This window comes from Ixodes scapularis, unplaced genomic scaffold (assembly GCF_016920785.2).
Source record: "Ixodes scapularis isolate PalLabHiFi unplaced genomic scaffold, ASM1692078v2 PGA_scaffold3__209_contigs__length_174095766, whole genome shotgun sequence".
In the NCBI taxonomy this organism is placed as follows: Eukaryota; Metazoa; Arthropoda; class Arachnida; order Ixodida; family Ixodidae; genus Ixodes; species Ixodes scapularis.
This window is the reverse complement of record NW_024609868.1, coordinates 34,171,044-34,192,905: the sequence shown is the minus strand read 5'-3', so window position 1 is coordinate 34,192,905 and position 21,862 is coordinate 34,171,044. Positions and strand designations below refer to the sequence as shown.

General features: G+C 45.8%; 2 protein-coding genes across 2 annotated transcripts; both read left to right on the top strand.

The window, feature by feature from the left end:
- The first annotated feature begins 7,382 nt into the window (after positions 1-7,382).
- Positions 7,383-10,444, top strand: LOC8036641 (glycine-rich cell wall structural protein 1.8). The gene is made up of 3 exons (XM_029975008.4): positions 7,383-7,460; positions 9,448-10,015; positions 10,311-10,444. Exons 1-2 carry the CDS (start codon positions 7,449-7,451, stop codon positions 10,006-10,008), a joined length of 573 nt encoding a protein of 190 aa, XP_029830868.2. The 5' UTR covers positions 7,383-7,448; the 3' UTR covers positions 10,009-10,015; positions 10,311-10,444.
- Positions 10,445-19,509: 9,065 nt separating this feature from the next.
- On the top strand, positions 19,510-21,578 carry LOC8036642 (glycine-rich protein 5). Its single transcript, XM_002411939.5, has 3 exons — positions 19,510-19,575; positions 20,516-21,005; positions 21,454-21,578. Exons 1-2 carry the CDS (start codon positions 19,564-19,566, stop codon positions 20,996-20,998), a joined length of 495 nt encoding a protein of 164 aa, XP_002411984.2. The 5' UTR covers positions 19,510-19,563; the 3' UTR covers positions 20,999-21,005; positions 21,454-21,578.
- Positions 21,579-21,862: the final 284 nt, after the last annotated feature.

Genomic DNA, 21,862 nt, shown 5'->3' with positions numbered 1-21,862 from the left:
GAGCCATCTCTTCCATTTTGATGAGAAAGATGGATCTGGTGTGTGCGTTGTATACACTACACGCGCTACAGATCGCAGCAAAATATATCAAAGGCGCGTTTTTATCGCTTGCCGCTGCATGTCCAGATGAATATCTCAAATCTGTAAGCAGAAGTTGCAGTAACTCGACGTAACAACACTTTTTCTTGGACTCTTTTCCCTCGCGCCATGCTGTCGATGACCGGGTTGAGGGTTGAGAGCGCCTCCCCGCAGAGAGACGCCGCCTCCTTCTCTTCTTTCGACTACGTCTTTTCCGCACGAATGAGACGGCCGGAGAAGGGTTCGCGCACTTTGGGATCTCGGAGGCCATGCTTACCTGTGCTACCGATGCAGGACGGCGGCCATTAATTCAAATGGCTTCCAGAAATCGCCTAAAACTTCTGATTCACTTCAAGTTCCTGGTTGTAATTATAACGTCCTGGCTTCGGCTAGCTGGTGGCGAAGTATCAGCGTTCTTTGACACGCAACTCATTGCTACGCTGCGAAAAACCCTTTGATCCTTCTCGCAATAGGCAAAATTAAAGCATAAAAGTGACCCACCAAATCAAAAAGCCGCTATTAGCGATGCGCGCGACCAAAAGCGTAGGTGTGGTCGAAGTTCACGATTGATAAAACCATAGCTTACTGTAAACCGATAATGGCTGCCCAATGCCCGGTTCACGGCGAGGAAAATCCTGCCAATCGCGGCATGGCAAATCCTGGTCGTGACGTCACGAAGGCAAACTGTAAGAGGGCGCCACCAAACAATCTCAGGGCTAAATGCGGGGCGTGGCTTTTTACGCACCCTCATCGGGCTTCGGGGTTCGTTTCACGGCGTTCTTATTGCAAATTGCGGTAAATGACCAGACAAAAAACATGTTAAAGATCCTACACAAAACGGTCTAGGCTGTGGTACTGGGAATAATAAAACGGCATGCTAAGTGTCATAGCGTAGACGGTTTTTCTTGTTCCTACACGTATGTTCAGCCTTCTCATTCGCTGCGCTCCCTCCGAGGGTTGCAGAGAGAAAAGTGCACGCTCCAGATTTCATACAATGTACAATCTTAATAACACTGGGATTGAATATGGGAGCGCGTGGCATCAGGTACTATCAGAGCACCCTAACGGCCCGGCGCGCAACTGCAGCGCATGCGCTTCGCCCGTGGGACGAGAAAAAAAATATATTTGCCGTGCGCATCGCGTCATCGTTGCGCTCGCGCGTCGCCAGCTAGGCCAGCTACGCGCAGCGAGTGCTGCCCGCGTTATAGCGCAGCTGGCGAAGAGTTCGGCATTTCAAAATGGCGGCGAACTGTAAAATGAACGCTTGAGCAAGTATTTGCTTAAACGAATAAGCAGTGGGGTGCTTTTATTTATTTATTTGGCGTAACTTTTATAGCTTTTCCGATACCGCCTCCCTTGCAGTTTCGTGCCAGCTCCAGCCTTGACAAGATGCAATGTCGGCTGGCATGTCTTCAACAATATTGTGGTCTTGACATCAACAAATACTTCTATAACTTCTGGTTGTAGCCTTCCTCATTATTATTGTCTTGTGGCCCGTGAGACTTGGGTGTGCGTTGTGTGCTGTGGGGAGCAGATGTTCACGTTGTTTTCCAAGAGGGCAACACAAAAGCTTGCTGCAATCGAATGCTGTAATGACCGGGTTCCGCAAAAAGTGTCAAATAATATAAATGCAAATTTTATTCCTAAGGCAAAATGAAATTAAACGCATACAACTTCTGTCTGTGCAAATAAAAAAATAAAAAGAACGAACGAGACTCTGCAAACGTACTTAATGCTGTGCGTAACCTCGTCTGCTTCCAGCACAGGAGTTGCGATGATGTCAGAACGCCCGGCTCTTATTGGCTGATTGAAAAAAGTGGGTAGTCCTCAAGGCATCTAGCATTGCGGTCTACCCACTCTCTTTTCAATCAAAGCCAATCAGAGCTCAACGCCGTTCTGACGTCACCGCAACTCCTGCTCAGAAAGCAGACAACTTGCTGTTCGCATAACGAGTCATTTCCCCGTTCACGTTAATGACAGCTCCCATTCTCGACGGCAGCAAGGAGTACCCAGCATGCGCTAAATATGTACCTGCTCTAAGGCGTTCGCATTCCGATCGAACTTTAACTGGTCTGCTGTTTCAGAATCAATTGGCTTCAACATCATGGCATCTTTCATTCAGCCCCACACGGTGTCAACAATATTGATGACTGCGCCTTTGGGGAACCAGGGCAACTCCTAAATGCCACACTGGTACAAGTGGACCATCACGATGCGTGGCGTATGGATAGGAGCAAGGTCTTGCTGAAATATGCCGTCTATATCCGGGAAAAGACCACTGCGCAAATGGGAAATGAGCACCGTGTCCACCACGTCGCAGGATCGGGTCGACGTCAGCCTCTCAACAATACGGCGCAGAGGAGCGAGGCCGTGTTTGGAAATGGCGCCCAAACATTGATGAATGTATTCCCGCTTTCGGCGACGAGCTCAGAAACTTACGAGTGCTTAGAGAGAACGCCAACGAAGGACGAAACATTCCGCAATAAAAATAATTTACAAGATTCAAAATAGCTAGTCTACTGAAGCAAAACTTAGCGTGGGAAGCAAGACCGCTGCACATACTGATTGATCCTGCTTCGTGGAGAACGTGGACTCATCCGAGAAGACAACCCGGCCCCAATCATCCGCCGGTCGCGACACGTACCCAGTTGCAAAAAGAAGCCTCACCTATTTCTTGAAGCTATGTACTTCTGCGCTGCCATGGCCCTATGGAGACCGGGACTCCCTAACCTGTGACGAACTCTTGCGTCTCAGAGGTCCAATTCAAGGTGCTCCCGAATTTCGCTGGCCAAAAAAAAAAAAAGCTTTCCTAGACGGTAGTGGTGACGATGAAAGGGTCTTCAACCTCGGTCGTCCCTTTTGGTGCACTGCCTCAAGGTGTGTCGCGAACCCGACCTACACAGAGAAAAGCTTGAACGATGCGGTTAACCGGGGGCCGAGTGGTCTTGCGCACACCAGCTCGGAGCACGGGGAGGGAAGGCTCGCGCTCAGAACCCAAAGATCCTGTGCTCAATCCCCACCCCCGCCTGTTTTGATCTGGATGAGCATCGCACCGGCGTGCAGTCGTGTGTCACTACTGCGTGGTGCACGTTAAAAACCCCAGGCAAGCCGTTGTGCAGCATTGACTAAATTTTCCATCCACAGCTGATACACCAAACGCCAGTCGGGGCTACCTTCCCGTCGTATAAACACACACACACATACACATAGGCACACACGCACGCACGCACGCACGCACGCACGCACGCGCACGCGCAAACACGCACACACACGCCAATGAACTTAGCCGTCTTAAAAGGTATATTAACAAAAGCTCCAATTGCACGCTGCGAGTGCCCTTTCTGGGCAAGCATAATTATTTTACATTTGTCCGCTTCCGGAACTCTGGCCATGGCAACGAGCTGCAATCCTTCAGACATGTAGCATTGCAAGGGCCAACAAGTGTATACCTTTCTCAACCGCATCATATGTTAGAAAAAAAAAAACTCATTTCTTTTATCCTTTTAATCAAAGATAAGAGATTAAAAACGTATGCGCCACTGTTGCGTATTATCAAAAACATTTACATGCTCATTGCATGGCTTTGGGAGCATAATTCTATCTGCACGCAGTTTTATCCCAGAGCCTCCACGCGAGATTCTGCGTGTAGCAGACAACCTGCGGAGGAGGCGATTGCGCGTAGCAGACGACGCGCAAGTGCCCCGATGACGCTAAGCGCGCAATGAAGGTGTTTTCTCTCCACACGTGGGATGCGTGTTGAGGAACCAAGGAATACGAAGGCAATTACGCTAGACAAATCGGTCGGTGCGACCTTTTCCTTTACTGTTCGTTTTTCAGACTGATAAAAATTACAAAATGCATGAGCTCCCGCCGCTTCTCTTCTTCCTCATCGCCCGGTTGCAACATCCTCCCGAGCCTGAAGTTGACTTGGACGAATTTCCAGCAAATAAAGTTTCTGCGCGGGTCTCTTTATGAGCGTACCGTTTTGCTGTTTCACGAGACAGGCACGAACAATTCCGTCAGTTCCGGGGTACGTCTCTACGATTCTCCCCAGTTCCCAGAACAGCTTGGATGCTCGGTTATTTTCCACTATGACTGCGTCGTCCACTTTCAGGGAGCAAGTATTGGTGACGGGATATTGATGAGCTGACCGCAACTCCAACAGGTACTCAGACCTCCAGCGTTTCCAAAAAATGTACTATGATTATTTTTCGATACTGGAACTGGAGAGCTGTTTCCTTCTGTGTCACGCATCCTGGGCGGTCGTTAGACAAGCTTGTTTCTGGTAGAACTGTCAAACTTTGCCCTATTAAGAAATGTGCTGGCGTGATGACTGATGGCTCTCCTACTCCCGAGTAGAGATATGTCAGTGGTCTTGAGTTTACCATTGCTTCCACCTCTGCAAGGACAGTCGTCAGTGCTTCGAAGCATAGGCTGCTTCTGCTTAAAACTTTCTTAAGTGCTGCCTTGACAGATCGAACGAGCCTCTCCCACCACCCGCCCCACCATGGAGCGGCCTCCACAATGAACTTCCAGTTGATAGAATGTCACAGAGCATGGCTGAAAAACTTGACGTGGGAACATTCAAAGAGTTTAGACACCGAACGTTGAGTTGCGTGGTGTCATACAGGTTTCTCAACCCTCTCACGTCATTAGCTGAAGCAACGTGCGGTAGATTTCTGAGGGCATTCAGATGCTGCCGTTCTATTCTCCTCTGGTCTCCAAACCTCTGTTGCAAGATGGTGATCGCTTCGGCATAGCATATTTCTGTTGTTGGTAGCCCGGCAATCGCCGCAGCAGCATCTCCCGTTAGACACCGACGAAGGTAGTGGAACTTATCTGTGGTTGTTAAAGTTGCATTGGTATGCATGGCTCCACCAAACTGCTCCCAGAATGTGAGCCAGTTGCTTAGCTCTCCATCGAAGGTAGATAGCTCCAGCTTCGGAAGCTTTGGTCCACGTCTCGCTGCGTTGTCTTGAATGCCGGTTTGGTTTCCGGTGCTCGCCGCCGAAGCTATTATTCTCTGCGATTGTAGGGATTCAATCTTGGTCTCCAACTCGCTGATCACCATGACGGCTCCGTCTTGGTATTCTGCAGTGGCGGTGCACTCACTTTCCAGTTCTTGGATTGGAATTAGCGGCTCTATCTCACCGTCAAGTAGTCGGAGCTCTGCATTGCTGGTAGTGAGTCTGTCCTTGATCGAACGCACTCTTGCTAGGTCGGGGCTGGGATCCTGTAGAATTCGATTGGCGTCGTTCATTATCCGAGTGTTCTGTGCCCGCCGAGCCGACCGCCTAGCCTTTAGCCTTTCCATTGACTATTCGTATCTACGAGGCCGTATGGTCGCCTGCCAAGGTTCCGTCGCTGTTCTTTTCCCAGTGGTCTGCTCCCGCCAAGGAACTGCTGAATTCCGTTGCAGCTGCAGGATTGAAATTCCCTCCGCCGTGTAGCTTGGGCCCTTGTAATGCGGGACACTCCCGGGTTTCGGCACCATATGTTGAGGAACCAGGGAATACGAAGGCAATTACGCTAGACAAATCGGTCGGTGCGACCTTTTCCTTTACTGTTCGTTTTTCAGACTGATAAAAATTACAAAATGCATGAGCTCCCGCCGCTTCTCTTCTTCCTCATCGCCCGGTTGCAACAATGCGCATGCGCTCCATTTGCGCGCCGGGACGTTAGGGTGCTCTGATAATATATGATACCGTGCGCTCCTGTGTTCCCTTTAAGTGTGTTTAAGATAGCACCTCACCACAAAACAAGTGGCTCAAGCATGGCATTTTACAAATGGCTAGTCCCAAAAGAACATTCAACCCGGAACGCAATCTCCACGGGGAATATTAGGGAGTTTTCGTAGATCGTTGTCGCCGTCCCGCAAGGCCCTCCGCAACCCGCTACGATAGCGGGAACTCCACAGTCAAGGCTATCGGCGCGCAGGCGCAGTAGCAACTTCTTCGTTGCGGAACGCTTAGCGGAGGGGGCAGCGCGGTCTACGAAAACTCCCTATTAACGTCCCGTTTCGGTACGTCTCTGTAAGTACGTATATACGTAGAACAACACGGCAATTAAAAAATAAATCAAAGTAAAAAAAATCTTTTAACGGTAGTTAATTAAAAATTAAAATGTCAATAACACTCGAAGAAAGGGTAAAAACACAAGGGAACTTTACTAGCTCGCCTGTGTTTTTATTCTTTCTTCTATGATTATTCCCGATGCAGGCATAGAAGTGTGTTCGTCGCTGTTTTTATCGTCACTGCCATCGTGGTCTGTGGAAGCGTACAGTCTCTTAATACTCTGCAAGTTGGTTGAAAATCGTTGTTGTTTTGTCCGTTTTTTTTTTTTTTTTTATCGTTCCCTGTCTCCGGTAACTATGGAAATCAATAATACTGCACGAAAGAAATGTGAAATACCCTTAAATTGCTTGATTAAGAGTAGGTGACTAAAAGAGCTAACTGAAATGAGTTCCCTTAAGATATGGCGAGAGGATGAAATTTGGTTGGAACACCCCTTGAGTCACGCGTCTACTCGAGAATAATGATATAAGCGACCTGGGTTAAAATGCGTTAACGTCCTGTGACAGTTTGTTATGAGCCTGAGAAAATAATATCCGGCTCATATCCCTTCGCATCTTTGGGGACGAAGTTTGGTTGTCTGTCACAAACTTATGTACCGGGCGAGTCTAGTCTTCAATACTTGCTAAAAACAAATCGAACTGCCTTTATTTCAATGACCCCTGCCAGTGAATGTCTTCTGTAAATATATCGATTCCATGTGACCGATGTGTACTCGAGCTTAGACCAGAAAAATGTGATGTATGCCAGAAGCTATATTATAATCTATGTATATCCGTGAGCTTGCGACGGCGATTTGTAAGCACCGAAGACGGTGAACTCTAGAGCACAAAACAAAAGCCGACTTCCAATTAGTAGAGTAGAGTAGAATATGCGATTATGTGTTAGAACAGTCGAGCGATTGCACCGCAACTTTATTTTATATTCCTACCGGACCATTGTCTGAGTGTTGTAACTTCCAAAATGACCACGAGCATTTGGGACAGCAGATATGCAAAGAAAAACATTTCGTAACCCGGTTTCAAGTAGGCCTCGTTTCTTTACGTGCAAGGCGATTCCGTAGGAAGACAGGCGTCCGACACCGCCTGCGAGATAGCGCACCTGCTACCGTATCCTTTTGGAAGTCAAACAGGATGAAGATCGGGAGGAGCCTTCAGTGACGTCATAGGAAATATGTTCATAGAGGTTCCGATAGTGCCGACGTTTTTCTATAAAACTCCGCCTTTCCGCCCCCAAACCGACAGTTTTCCTGAGTTTCGTAACCTCTGTAAGTCCCTTCGAGACCAAAGCTATTTCGTGATGTTGAAGCTGGTAAGTTGCAACTCTTTTTGAACTCTTTAACTTAAATTTTCTTAGTCATAATCTTGCATATTTCACATACAACCAAGCAAAAGTTGTTTACATGTATGTTTCTGCCCAAGGATCTCTGCTTTCTTCGCGCGACTGGCCCAATGCATGAAAATAGCGATTGTAGTTATATAATAAAGAACAAAGCTTAGGACGGCGGCCACAGGCTACGTTTGGTCAAACCGTTTCAACATGCATTCGAAGCTGGTTGTTTCGGCATCTTGCGAAAAGGTGTTTATTTTTTATCTCTGGTATCATTTCATATTCATAACAAAATATGTGAATCAAAGATAAAAACAACGACAATAACAACAAGAACACGAACAGAAGATTGGAAACTATCTAGTATTCTTTGTGTAGTTTTAACTTAACCTCAGACAGGCAGGACGTCTCGAAGGCAGACAATGTTGTTTAAATGCAAAAAGGGGAATCAAAAAAAAAAAAAAAAGGCCAGAAGTAACAAAAAAAAAATTACAGCTCTGCTTTCTAATTTTCTCCAACAATATGTGCATCAATCTAAGGAGTACTGAGATGGCTTCCGTTATTTTTCTTGCATGGAGCCAGTCGGGCAATGTTTTGCTGGTGTTTATAAAGGTAATACAGCAGCATGTCTGAACCTGTAGTTTTATTGTCAGTGTCTTTAGCGTTCTGTCGCTGCGACGGAAGGAACTTCCTACGTGTCGTCATGGCGGATGACGAAGACGTGCTTGTGACACTATGGCAGAGCTGCATGATTAACTTTTGCGCTAATCTTTATAAATGATAACTGCACTTTAACACTCATCATATTTGGGAGGAGATCAAACAGCCACGCCTCTGGCGGAACGCTTCAGCTGTGAAGACAAGAAACCGTATTTTCTTGTTTGTTTTTGATCCGAGAAATTCAAGATGACGATTCGAAGCCTGCTCCTTGAGCGACTAAACGTCCGTTCACACTCTTGCGACATCTTAAAACGGGGTTCCTTAAAACCTTTCACAACGAGAGGATACACCGGCGCCATCTATTGGGTAGCAGTGTAAACTTGGCGGTCCGACATATTTTCTATTTCTCTCGAGCATTATCCTTTCTTTCTTGGCTCGAAAAACATTTGTCAACGTTATTAACAAGCCTTTCTTGTAGGTATAAAGCACATTTGACCTCGGAAGTACCGCGAAACCTTCGCTCTTGTGAAATGCAGTTCCAGGGTCACCGCATAGATGGCGCCAGCGTGCCAGTGTGTTCTCTCGTCCTAAGAAATTTTAAGAGGTTTTAACAAGTCTCGGTCTCTCTCGGTCGTACTCGGCTGCAAGAGTGTGAACGGGCCTTAAAGCACAGGTCAGAGCGATGCGCTTGTGCCGAGGCCGTGCTAGGCGAGGTTACATTTCTTTGCTCTGCTGTGTTATTAAACACAGGGGACAACAAGTCCGATAGAGTGCCTCCTATTGTTCCATCTCCTGCTCAATAGCTCGGACCTTTTGCCCCCTCAGTTCTGGGCATTTATCTCTTCCTACGTCGAAGTGAAGAAAGTTATGGATGCAACACTGAAAGTAATTTCGCAAATTGTTTTTCAACAATTATTTGACATTTTTTAGATATTAAAACTTAGTGCGTGTTAATTGTAAAAAAAGAAACCTTGAAAAAAAAATTTTCAGAGGCAGCAAAGCCGGAAAATTATGAATTTAAAAAAAAGTTTTATTACTTTTAAAAGTATTCTCGTGTTATCCTGACTGTTTACAGTAGAAGCGCCTTATTTTCATGAGCTTCGTTGTGAATCCGAGCTTGTTTCAAGAGTTCTCAAACTACCAGCTCACTCACTCACTCTCCACGCCAGGGTTTCTCAAGAAGCCAGGGACTTGATTGCGGGTATAGGCGCGATTACGAGGCTGTTCTATCGTTGTAGATTCTGCTGCAAACAAACTCACAGCTCCCTGTTCCCCATGAACATATCACCCAATGCCTTGCCTTCTGCAGACTCTGGTGCTGTTGGGAGTGAGCGCCTGCTTGGCCTACCCCGACGAGACAGAGGTCGAGGCCCGTGGAGGTCTTCTCGGAGGAGGCGTCGGAGGTCCTGGCCTTGTCGGTGGAGGCATTGGCCCTGGCCTTGTCGGTGGAGGTGTTGGCCCTGGTCTTGTCGGTGGAGGCGTTGGCCCTGGCTTTGGTGGTGGCTACGGTGGCGGCTACGGCGGCGGCTACGGTGGCGGCTACGGCGGCGGCGTTGGTGGCTTCGGAGCCGGCTACGGACACCAGGCCGGTGCATCTCAGGGTGGCTTCCAGGCCGGCGCCGCTGGAAACAAGCAGGGCAGCGGTGGCTTCGCGTCCGGAAATGAATACAGCAACGTGCAGAGCTACAGCAACTCAGCAGGACACAACGACAACAAGGGATTCTCTTCGTCCAGCAGCAACCAGTATGGAACGGGCTTTGGCCAGGGCTCCGCGGGCTACAAGGGCGGTGCCGCTGGATCCCAGGGCTCCTACGGCTCTCAGGGTTTCGGCACTCAGGGTTTCGGTGTCGGTCACGGCGTTGGTTACTAAATGGATGGTGAGATTATTTTTGGTTTTGTGTGCGACTTTTTAGCATGTAGCCTTAGGAACAAGTGTTACAGTTATGTAATTGTTAATTTTGATTTTACAATAATCGTAATGTGTTAAAACGTTTGAACAAACTTAAATAATGTATTTCGGTGAGAACATTGGCGCTGTGGATAATGGTATTTTGGGCATTTGTATTCTTTGCTAAACAGGCAATGTCCATTTTATAATAAAATAAATAAATATAGGCAATCGTGAGCGCGTTTCATTCATTTCTTTTACACTCTGCTTTTGTCGTTTTTCAGGAAGCGGTCTAGACAACGGCGGAATCAAGTCACAAATCCAAAGAAGCACCTAAAACGACATGGGACACGTTTCGAAAAAATAAAGATGGGAGTGTACATGTATACACTCGTTAATAAATACTTTTATGGAAAAATATCGTGATTAATATCGGTTACGGAGTGGTAGTTCAAAAACACATTTTATTAGGCGTCACACAGCGGTGCCTCTAACACCTCAAATAAATATTTTTCCCTTCAAACAAAACCAAGAGAACAAAAGGCTTACGTGTTAAGGTTAATAACTCAGTCGATGGACAATTCGAAGATGCAAAACTGCAGGGGTGAGTTAACAGCACATACAGAATTAATTCAACATTATCCAGTTAAAGCAAGATATAGACACTTTTTATGCTAACAAATCCAAGCCGTCTCTTGCAGGCGATACGACTTCCGGTGAGTTTTCTCCAGTAAGTGCTCCGAGCTTGTTTTTGGCGCAATTTCTATGACGTTTAACTTCTCCAGAAACGACAAAGGTGTAGATTTAGCAAGATTTTTCTTCAGTGTTATAAACATAATATAGGTGATCGGCTGGCTGTTGTATGTGAGTATCCAAAGCTCTGAAACGTCTTTCGCTAACCGATATTTTAGCTAAGCACTATGGGTTATAAAATATTTTATGGACGTTGCAAAGAGCGGTTTCATGGTGGAACTTGCTTCTCCTCCGATCTGACCGGAAGTTCGTGCGGATGCAAGATACAACAGCGCCTCATTGTGGCACATTTTATTAAAAGGGTCTCTAGCTTTGAGAGACCTAAACCACCAAGTGAATAGGTTGCTCACACTGTGTTACAGGGAAAGCTAAAGGTGCGCCAAGCCAGCATAAGAGATCATAAAAAAAGAACCTTCTGCAGTGAGAAATGAAAGTAAAAGCACCATCCGCCATCCGCGGATATTGCAGTGCACTGAAAATTTATCTGAAGCTGCGGACAGGACGCAAAAGCTTCAGGCCACTATAATACCCGAATAAAAGCATTGAATATACTTTCCTTCTTTATTTTTTTAAAGATATTTAATCGCAAAAAAAAACTTTTCACAGAGGAAGCGGATGAATGGCGGTTATTTGAAAATACGACAGATATTCGTTCAGTTCCACATGAGGTCTTACTGCAGCCAACGCTACAATACGATTAAGCCATTCAGGTATAGAGCCATACTTGTATCGTCACAGTGCTCATCGTCTTCGCGCGTTTCCCATCCCTCACTAAACCACTCACGCACAGTGAACGTGGGGTGATCCTGCGTTTTTTTTTTCTGTGTGTGATTGTTTTAGCCGGTGATATAGCAAACGCACATAAAAGCCGTGAGCGCCGTGACGACGCAATTTTGTGCGTTTCTTGATTGAAACCGTTGAATCGTAGCGTTGGCTGCGGAAGACTCAACGTGAGGTGGAGTATGTACATATACGCTGCAGGCTTTAAAAAGGCGGGGCAACAAGTTTTGTACTCTGCGCAAATAACCCTCAGAATTTATCCCTGACGTTTATAACTTATTACCCACGCGTTAGATTATTTTTTGCTTCGTGCAATGGTTGTCACAATATAGATATATAGGAAAGCTAGCAGCGTTCCTTCACCTCAAATCGCAGTAAGAATAAGCGACCATACGTGATCTGGAGCCGATGAAATGCTGCCCATATTTATCATAGGCACGCGTTGGGGTTGGCAAAGCATAGAACGAGCTCCGAGTTCCAGACATTGTATAGTGTTTGCCTATTGTCGTCATAGCAGTGATTGGACACGAGACAGTGCTCGAAGGGTTATCGAGCTATTGACTATCGCGAGCCCAAATCGAGTGCTCACGCGATGCTCGGGTCATGTCTATGAGCCGCTTTCAAAATATCGTCATTAGGGAACAGTGCCCGACCTACAAGCTACGCCATCAAGTTTTCCGAAGGAGAGATTGAGATAAAACGCACTCTTTTGTTCTAGAAATTACGATTGAATTAGGTACTATTATTATTGAATTATTATTCAATTATTATTATTATTATTGAATTATGATTGAACATTGAAATTACGGCAGGGGGATCGGTGGGTGAGTGGTCTTAAAGCCCCTCTATCCTGGGAAAAGTGGCACCATTCATTGTTGTGGAAATGCTCCAGACACGTGCCACGCGCCACTTCTGGGAAGGACGTGGCGTCTGAAATCTAGCTCAGTACTGCGCTGTACCGCCATGATCTTCCCAAAAGCTGCACGTTGCACGTGCCTCGTGCATCGGCGCGCCTTGCGCTACTTTTCAAACATGAAAGGGCTTTAAAGGGGTCATGAAACGATTTTTCTACTTCTTCCTCCTTAGCTTTAATCCTCAACTCAAACGCGAATTGTGAAATCACGTCGTCGTGACATTCTTCGGCACCGGTGCGATGACTCTTAGCTTCCACCGTGCTTTTTATGCACACCATAGAACTTGTCATTCCCCAGTGACGATAAGTTCCATCAGGGCACTCATTGGCCACGAACGCGAATCCGAATATTCGTCGACGGATTTATTGTTGACGAGCGGATACGTCCGAGTGACGCAGTTCTTGTGTCCAATGCGTGAGCTGGGCTCGGATGACGTCAGTTTGCCACCGCTGACGCGCTTTTGGAACTGCGGATGTTTCATAGTGAAAAGGCGGAGAGCTTTCGAAGGAAAGGAGGTACAAAATAGTCCGCTATATGTTCAAATGTTCGTACCGAAAAGGCTTTTGACTTTCTACCCTCTTTCTTTTGGCTGACTAAACGATATGCGATTAGTAAAGTTCCAATTTAAAATAATTTATCCCATCCCAAAATTCGTTTCATGGGCCCTTTAAGTGGTCTAGCGTATAGCCACTAAATGAGCTGCGCTTAGAGTATCGGCACTCCGTTCCCCGACATTGTTGTGTGCACCGCAATTTTGGCTCGTATGCAAAGCAGACGCAACTGCCGATCGTCATGATTCAAAAATACGACTGTCTCAGCATTATATTCGGTTTAGGACATGTAATATTGATTTGCTCTGTCGCGAACTGTTTAAACATTTGTGGAGTGCGGAAAAGCGTTTCCGGTGATTTCAGATAAAGCTTCAGATAACTGACAAGCATGATTTTAAGACACAATATGTCCGAGGGCCGTTACTCTGAGGCGTAGCTTATTTAGTGGCACCTTAGCGCACACCAGCTCGGAGCACGTGGAGCGGAAGCTCGGGCTGCAGAACCCAGGTTCCTGGGTTCAATCCGCACCCTGCCCGTTTCGATCTGGATGAGCATCGAACCGGCGTGCGGTCGTGTATCCCTACTGCGTGGTGCACGTTAAAGACCCCAAGTCGCCCGTAGAGGCAGACTAAGTTCTAGGCTGTATAAACATAGACACAACCCCCCAAAGTTATGTCGTAACAAAGAGGTTTCTTGGTCAGTAGTGTTTTGTGCGAGTATACTTGAGTCCCACTAGTCCCATTAAGCTTGTGCAGAATGAAAAATATTCCTACTGAATAGTTTTGCGCCGCCCCTTAACTTTCACACGCAGGCGCGTCCGTGAGTAAACCAACCTCGAACAGAAAGTGAAAGCTCGCGCCATCTATCAGTTGCGGTGTCAAGTAGTTGACTTTAGTCTGCTACCAAAGGCGGACTTTGGCCTTTAATTCATATTAATTGAGAAAATCAATCTTTAATTTTTATTGACTTGAAGTTACGGGGTCCAATTTTTCAGTGCGCCTGTCTGCACTGAGGCAAACCTCTGGTGCATGGGGTTTAAACAATGATCGGGTTATTATAGCGCTAGAAAGAAGCATTCAACCTTTTCGCAGTATAAAAAAGGAACCAGCTAGATTAAAAGGTAGGTAGCTACGCTTTCACTTCAAAAATGCAGTCTATATTCTTATTGTGTTTCGAAAGCTGCTGTTTTGAATACCAATTTATAGTAGTATACTAATAGGTTGTTTATTCATGTGTGAACTTATTCGACAACATACAAGCTGGGATGCAAAATATGCTTTTAGTGACTTTTTCTGCGGGTAGGTCCGCATCATGTAATCTCTTAAGCATAAGCCTGTGGAAAAATAAAAGAGAACGAGCAAAACACCCTGACAATATAGATTTTTTTAACTTAGGATTTTAACCCTAAACTTGTCTGCCTTCTATTTAGACCTACCACTGATAATAAAACAGAGATTTCTTCCCGCGAGCCCCATCACCTTTTGCAAACCGTCAACAAAGAAGGACACACCAGCTTGGCTGAGTCATGAAAAAATGTATCCATGTCGTAAGCGTTTTTCTATATAAATATTTTTTTAAAGTGTGGCAAGGTGGTGGAAGGTGTATTGAACGATCCGAAAGATTACTCTCCCAACGGCGCTTAGTTACGAAGCAGGTAAGGAAGAGAGTGTACTTGTAAATTTATATTACGATCGCAGGCTGCTTAAAGGGACACCGAAGTGAACAAAAAAGGTTTTTTAAAGGGCATAACTGGGACACGTTTTTTTTTTAATAATGTTTGCACGAAAAAAACGTTTTGGTGCAATATTTACACCGTTAGACGTAATTTAGCGCGAGGCCACGTCTCGTTCTAAGCCCCGCCCACAGATCAGTGGCACTGACCATTACTACTTGATTGGCTTAGCTGCTCGACCGAACATGCTCGGAAGCCTATTATTTCTACTTTCCCGACATCCGATGTGTCTAGTCTGGAAGCAACGTTGTTAGATTAGCTCAGTTACAGAAAGGCTCATAGACGCTGCTTGCACAAGCAGTGCCCCCTCCCCCTCCCTCCGCCCCCCTCACTCACCGCGACTCACCTCCCGTTGTTCGACGCGCCGAACGGCTTCGTTTCGAAGCACATCGTCTAGCTGGCGTTCCACCGTACTCTATGAAATACACAGTTATGAAACGAAAATCTAGATGGCGCTTCACACGACGGGAGGCGGACTGAATTGGGTGAGGGGGCCACCCCCTTTCGTTGGAGTTTTACAGGTGAGTTAATCTAGTAACGTTGTCTGGAAATCTGACACCACTTGCTAGCATGCGAGCAGGCGAGTGGCAGCCTCCGGCATCGTCTGCTATTCCACACCACCGTCTATCGTCGTCTGCCATGCACAGACGCGGACATGAAAGCTGCGCGTCGGAGTCCGTTTTCGCCTTCGTCCGTCTGCTATTCCGCCCCCGTCTAAAAACGTCTGTAACGCTTGCAAAACGCGACCATGAAAGTGGCGTTTCGACGTTACATCATCCACGAGTATAGCCTCATATATATTCACAAAGCCTGGCAGTTCGACGACGGAGCCAGAGTGGCCGGTAGCAGATTTGAAGCGTGAGGATAAGGTAGCGCAGAGCATCAAAGAGCCATTTCTCTGGGAACCTGGACGTCAGCGCACAGCTTTTGCAGCGGCGAAGACCCGAGATACACTTGTTCGCTCGGGAGAAGTGTGTTTCGGCGTATCGCCGCAGGGGGGCGCAAGTCACGTGGCTCTCCTTACAACAGGTATGTGGTGGTGAGAGAGATTTGGAAAGGGGTCATGGTGCCTGGCTTGACTTTTGGAAACGCAGTGCTATGCATGAAATCCGATGCGCATGCAAGACTAGATATAAAACAGCGTGGAGTAGGTAGGCTGGCTTTGGGGGCACATTGCAAAACGCCAAACCAGGGAGTACAAGGAGACATGGGATGGGCGTCATTTGAGGGCAGGGAAGCTGTGAGCAAGATAGAATGTGAGGATCGGTTGAGGCAAATGGATGGGGAGCAATGGACACGAAATGTTTTCAGCTATTTATACATGGGGAGTATAGACACAAAGTGGAGACAGCGCACTAGGAAATTAAGAGGAAAGTTTTTAGGCTATAGTGGAGTTACGGAAGAGCAGGTCTCAGTTAAGAAGAAAGTTAAGACCACAGAAAGAGATCGGTGGCTAGAAGGAATGCACACAAAGACGGCTCTGGAAAGCTATAGATTAAACAAAACAGTTATTGCCAAAGAAAGCATTTATGACAATTCTAGGGGAAGCTCATTGTTGTTTGAGGCAAGGACAGGTGTTTTGCGAACCAGAACATACAGAGCGAAGTACCAGGAAATGGATACGGTGTACGCTGCTTGTGGAGAGGAGGACGAGACGGCTGAGCACTTGATACTCTACTGCAAGGGGCTTCGTCCTATGCCTACTGAAGACAACATAGGTTTAATAAAGTCATTGGGTTTTAGAAACAGCGAAGGAAAAGTGGATTTCAAGGCAGTAGAGATTACCAAGCAAAGATTAAATTGAATGGTGGCAGAAAGCGAGAGAAAACTAGGTATTTTCTTATTAACTGATGGCAAGGGGGCTTTATAGCCTCACTTTCTTTTCAGCGTGGAGTCAATATAGTTTTCACATTTAAATATTCTAAGCTTGAATAGTAAAACAAAATGGCTAGGTGGCGTAAGCTAGAGCCCGATCTAAAGGGCTCAGCCGGATTCATCCATCCATCCATCCAACCTCTCATCGGTTGTCTGCCGCTCCCCCTTTTCCATTTCGGCGGCCGCTTCTCGTGGCGATCTGTTCGGCTTTGTCAGTATATAGGAGGCTATGGCACGAACCACGGTCCAAGCGTATGTCACCGACTGTCAAAGTGCAGTAAAAGCAACCAAGAGGACTAAACAAAATTAAACAAAATAAATATGTAGGCCTTCAGCTTTTCCGTTCTTGCTATTTCTTTTTCTTTTCTCATGGCATCCGTGAGCAAGGTTGGTGAGCGTCATAACACACAACTAAAATGAAACCTAAACATATTCCTCTTGGCAGGCCAGGTGCACTGCAAAACGTAGAGACACTTTCCTTTGAAAACTAAATAACAGGAACAAACCTGGACAAACGTGAGGCGAGCCGGACGCCCGATTGCCTCAAGAATCGCTTGAAAATTCTTACCCGTGTAGGCATCTTCTCGGTATTGAAACCATGGTTGCAATCCCAGCGGTCGCACAATTCACAGAGCAGCGTGGTCACTCTATATATGGGAAACAATATCTTCCTTCAACGTCAACACACGCAGAGGAACAAATCAAGCCAAATCAACCAACATAGTTAAAGTGGGACGGAAGGCTTAGTCCAGTCGCGCTATCGCCCGCTACGAACCCAAGCACCCGCATAGCGCCAACAGCGCTTCGGAAGGCGTGTACTTTCGACAGTTTGCTGCGGACTAGATCGGTTGAGGAGATCTTCGTCTAAACACCTCGGTGGACGCAAAACAACTCGCACTCATTAGACAAGCTAGACGAACTGCTCCGGTTGTTCACTCCGCAAACGCAGGCAGCCACGTGTGTTATCGTTTGAAACTGAGGCAGAAACGCAATCTCGGGATTTTTTAAATACCATAATGACTCTATCTGTATTGTTTGTTTCTCAAGCATAAAAATGATATCTATTAAAATACTATTACGGTACAGAGAAACAATTTTAGGACCAGCATTTTACACGTCAATCATCTCTACATTCAATGAGGGCCGAGAAAAGGGCGTTTAGTTTTGTAAGCACCGGGCGAGGCCTAGAGCATGGCTACCCCTCCTAAAGTGCGTCTAACGGCGTAAATATGAATAAAAAAGTTTTAGTAGAAAAATGTACAAACAATTTTTAACCCATTCAAAAAAATCTATTTTTTTTTTCACTTCAGTGTTCCTTTAAGAGACACTGGGCCTGGCTAGCCACACGCATATAATTATCGCACCTCAGCCAATAAGAGCAGCCAATAAGAATGTCGAAGAACGAATCACGAAGCGAAATTATTAACGATAATAAACAATGTCTTTCGTTTCTTACGTCTTCACAAGCTATAGGGACTTTCGCAAGTATAACTAAGCGAGTTTATGAATTAAAAAAAAATTGGCTGGGACACTATGAACTTTGAGAAATTCGGCGCATTTAGTTTCTTACTAAGCACTGTGGCGAGCAATACACTCTAAGAAATGCCTGCGCGTCTACTTACCTACAAAACGCTCGAAGGGCCAATATTTGCCATCTACGAAATCAGCTCAGCGAATAATGAGGCGGAACATATGTTCAGCCCTTGAAATTAAGCCCGTGCTGAGGCATTACGTGATGCAAACATGACGCTTTCCATTGCGTAATGACACAGCGCAGACTTCATTTTTAGGTCTAAACGCATGCTCCGCCTCATCATTCGCTGAGCTGATTTCGTACATCGCAGAGATTTGTTCTTTGAGTGTTCTGCGGGGAAGTAGACGCGCAGGAATTTCTTGAAGGGTATCTTCGGGGTGAGTTCTGCAAATGACAAGGCGGAAAATACGCTTAAAGCTAAAGAAAACCAGTCAGCGCTGTGTCACAGTGCATGATGGCGTAAGCACGTGAAACATCATGCTGGATGTCACGAAGGAATCCGTTTTTTTTTTATTTGTTGTTAGGACTTAACATTTTTTTTTTTTCAGTTCCGTCGTTTGTCGGCTTGCTATGGAAGTTGTAGCAATTGGCTCTTCAAAGCACTTTGAGGAGAACGTAGACGCACCGGATTTCTTAGAGTGTAGACCAAAGTACGTGACGCAGTTTTTGCAGTGATAAGATATTTAGAGAAGCGAGATGCCGAGTTTCCGACTAGAGGGCATTGTTTTTGGCTAATAATTCCTCCTTTTTAACCTCGTGGTCGATCAGAATTAAAAAGAAAAAGAGAAGAAACACGAATGTGGTGGTACGCCGGAAGTTAGACGATGATACAGTAGGCGAGCTCGCGGCGGCGATCTGCAAGCAACCAAGACGACGACCGGTAGAGTGCGAAAAAAAGCCGACCTAAGTTATCTGTTGAAAAGAGCACATCAGAGTAAAATTGAATGAAAAACGAGATCATGTGTCAGAGAAGTGGATCTATTGGATGACACCGTCGCTTCATATTGTTAGTTTTGACGTTTTGAAAATAACTAGATGCAAACTGCTGTATTTGGCTTTAGCAACCCGTATTTAGATGATAAGGAATGCAAAAAAGAAAAAAAAAACAAAAAAACTCCCATTTCCTTGTTTCAAGTTGAGTAGTAGGAGTTGTTCCGTAGGAAGACAGGCGTCCGACACCGCTTGCGAGATAGTGCACCTGCTACCGCATCCTTTTGGAAATCTGACAGGATGAAGATCGGGAGGAGCCAGCACTGACGACACAGGAAGTCTTTTCATAGCGGTCCGCGATAGTGCCAACGTTTTGGTATAAAAAGCCTTTTTCCCGTGTCCCAAACCACCAGTTTTTCTAACTTTCAGAGCATCTTTAAGTCTCTTCGAGACAGAAGCTATTTTACAATGCTGAAGCTGGTGAGTTACGACCCCTTCTAAATCTTTCAACTTTAATTTTCTTATCTTTAGTTTTAATACGTAGCAAGCGACCAAGCAACACTTGCTTAAACATATTTTTCCGCCTTAAAACTCTGCCTTGTTCGGGTGCCTGGTTTAGAATATAATGATGACAATTTTAAAAATATAAGAAAAAATAACCTGAGGATGATCAGATGCTAGGTTTAATGGAACCACCCAATCATGCATCGCGAGCTGGTTGTTTGACGTCACTCAAAAAAAGCTATTCTGCATTGATCTCTGATAATACATTTGGTGTCATCAAGTAAACCTGTACACAGAGGACATACCAAAATTCCAGAGGATTGGCAACCAGTTGCTGTGCCTTATGTCATTTGATCATTCCCTCAGACAAACAAAGCTGTAAAGCAGGCAAAGTTGTTTAGATCCATAGCGTAAGAACTGAAAAATAGGGAATGACGCCAAAAATAACACGAGAGAAAAAACAAAACAAGAAAAGCTGGTCGAGATTCACACGATCTCATTTTTTCCCCCAAAAGGCAATAAATTGGGTTACTTGGTACCTAAATATAAAAAGGGTAAAACAGGGCTAAAATAATAAAGGACACAACGAACAGGATTCACATAAAAGGCGCCACGCTTTCTATGTATACAATATTAATTGTGTCCCTGGTCTTTATTTAGCACTGCTTTGCGTTTTATAGTCTTTAGCGTTTACAAGAGAGGCACCAGACTTGCCAGTGTTACCCTGTTCATCTGTGTCATCAAACCATTGTCGAGCTAAATCACTCACCGTGTTAGGGTTTTTCGAGATGCCAGTGGCAAGAATGGTGGTGATAGCAATTACGAGGGTGTTCTCCTGTTGTACCCTCTAATCCGACCAAAGACAGAGCTTCCTGTTCTCCCATTACCATGTCGCCCAACGCCTTTTCATTCGCAGACCCTTGTGCTGTTGGGCGTGAGCGCCTGCTTGGCCTACCCCGGTGAGACGGAGGTGGAAGGTCGTGGGGCTCTACTCGGCGGAGGCCTCGGAGGTCCCGGCCTGGTCGGCGGGGGCGTCGGCCCTGGCTTCGGTGGTGGCTACGGTGGTGGCTACGGTGGCGGCGTTGGTGGCTTCGGAGCAGGCTACGGACACCAGGCCGGCGCGTCTCAGGGCGGCTTCCAGGCCGGAGCCGCTGGGCACAAGCAAGGCAGCGGCGGCTTCGACTCCGGAAACCAGTACAAGAACGTGCAGGGCTACAGCAACTCGGCGGGACACCGCAACAGCCAGGGATTCTCTTCGTCCAGCAACAACCAGTACGGATCGGGCTTCGGCCAGGGCTCCGCGGGCTTCAAGGGCGGTGCCGCTGGATCCCAGGGCTCCTACGGCTCTCAGGGCTTCGGCACTCAGGGTTTCGGCGTCGGTCATGGCGTTGGCTATTAAATGAGCGGTGCGTACATCCTGCATTGCGTCTATTGATGGTGTCTTCGGGGCCTCTTTGTGTAGGGATAAAGTTGGTAATTCGTGCTAACGTAAGATAACGGAGGATCATAATTTAAGCTCATGATTTGATAATGACCGACCCGATTAGTACTTTTCAAAATGTTGCTACGGGACTCATAACGCGCCAATCCGATTTTCTAAAGAATATAATCTTTAACTGGGCCTGATATTATTGAATTTTCCCACATGAAGTGACGAAAGAATTTTACATAAATATATACAAGCATAAAACGAAAACGATAGGAAGTTCGAAGCAAGGGGAAAACACTATTTTTTATGTCGCTTTCCTTTTATTCCTGTAACTTACCGGTACATTCCAATTCGTCGAAAAACAATACATTAAGGTTTTGAATCATTGTACCAAAGATTAAACCATTTGTTGTTTTATTTTTCAGGTGACGACAAAGACCAAGACCAAAGCAAGGAACACTAGGCGCACTAAAGCCGCTTGGTTGCAACTTTGAAGGAATCAGAACGGAAGTGTATATAAACGAAGGAATAAACTTTTTCGTCACAATAACAAAGAGTGGTCGCTATAGTGCTGTTAAGTTATCATATCTTTAACAATAATATTAAAAAAAAAGAACTAGTGTACATTCGCAAGTCATTTGGTTCTTCAGGCCAATGTAAAGATTTGCAAGGCGCAAAAGTAGCAATGTTGGCGAGCATAGTAACGTTTTATTAATTTATAATAATGGTTCATAAATATTTTGGAGACTTTAGGATTCTGAATTCACTTAAGTGATAAAAATTCGAATAGCTTGGGGGAATCCACTCTATTCTTCTCTAGCATACGGGACTTGT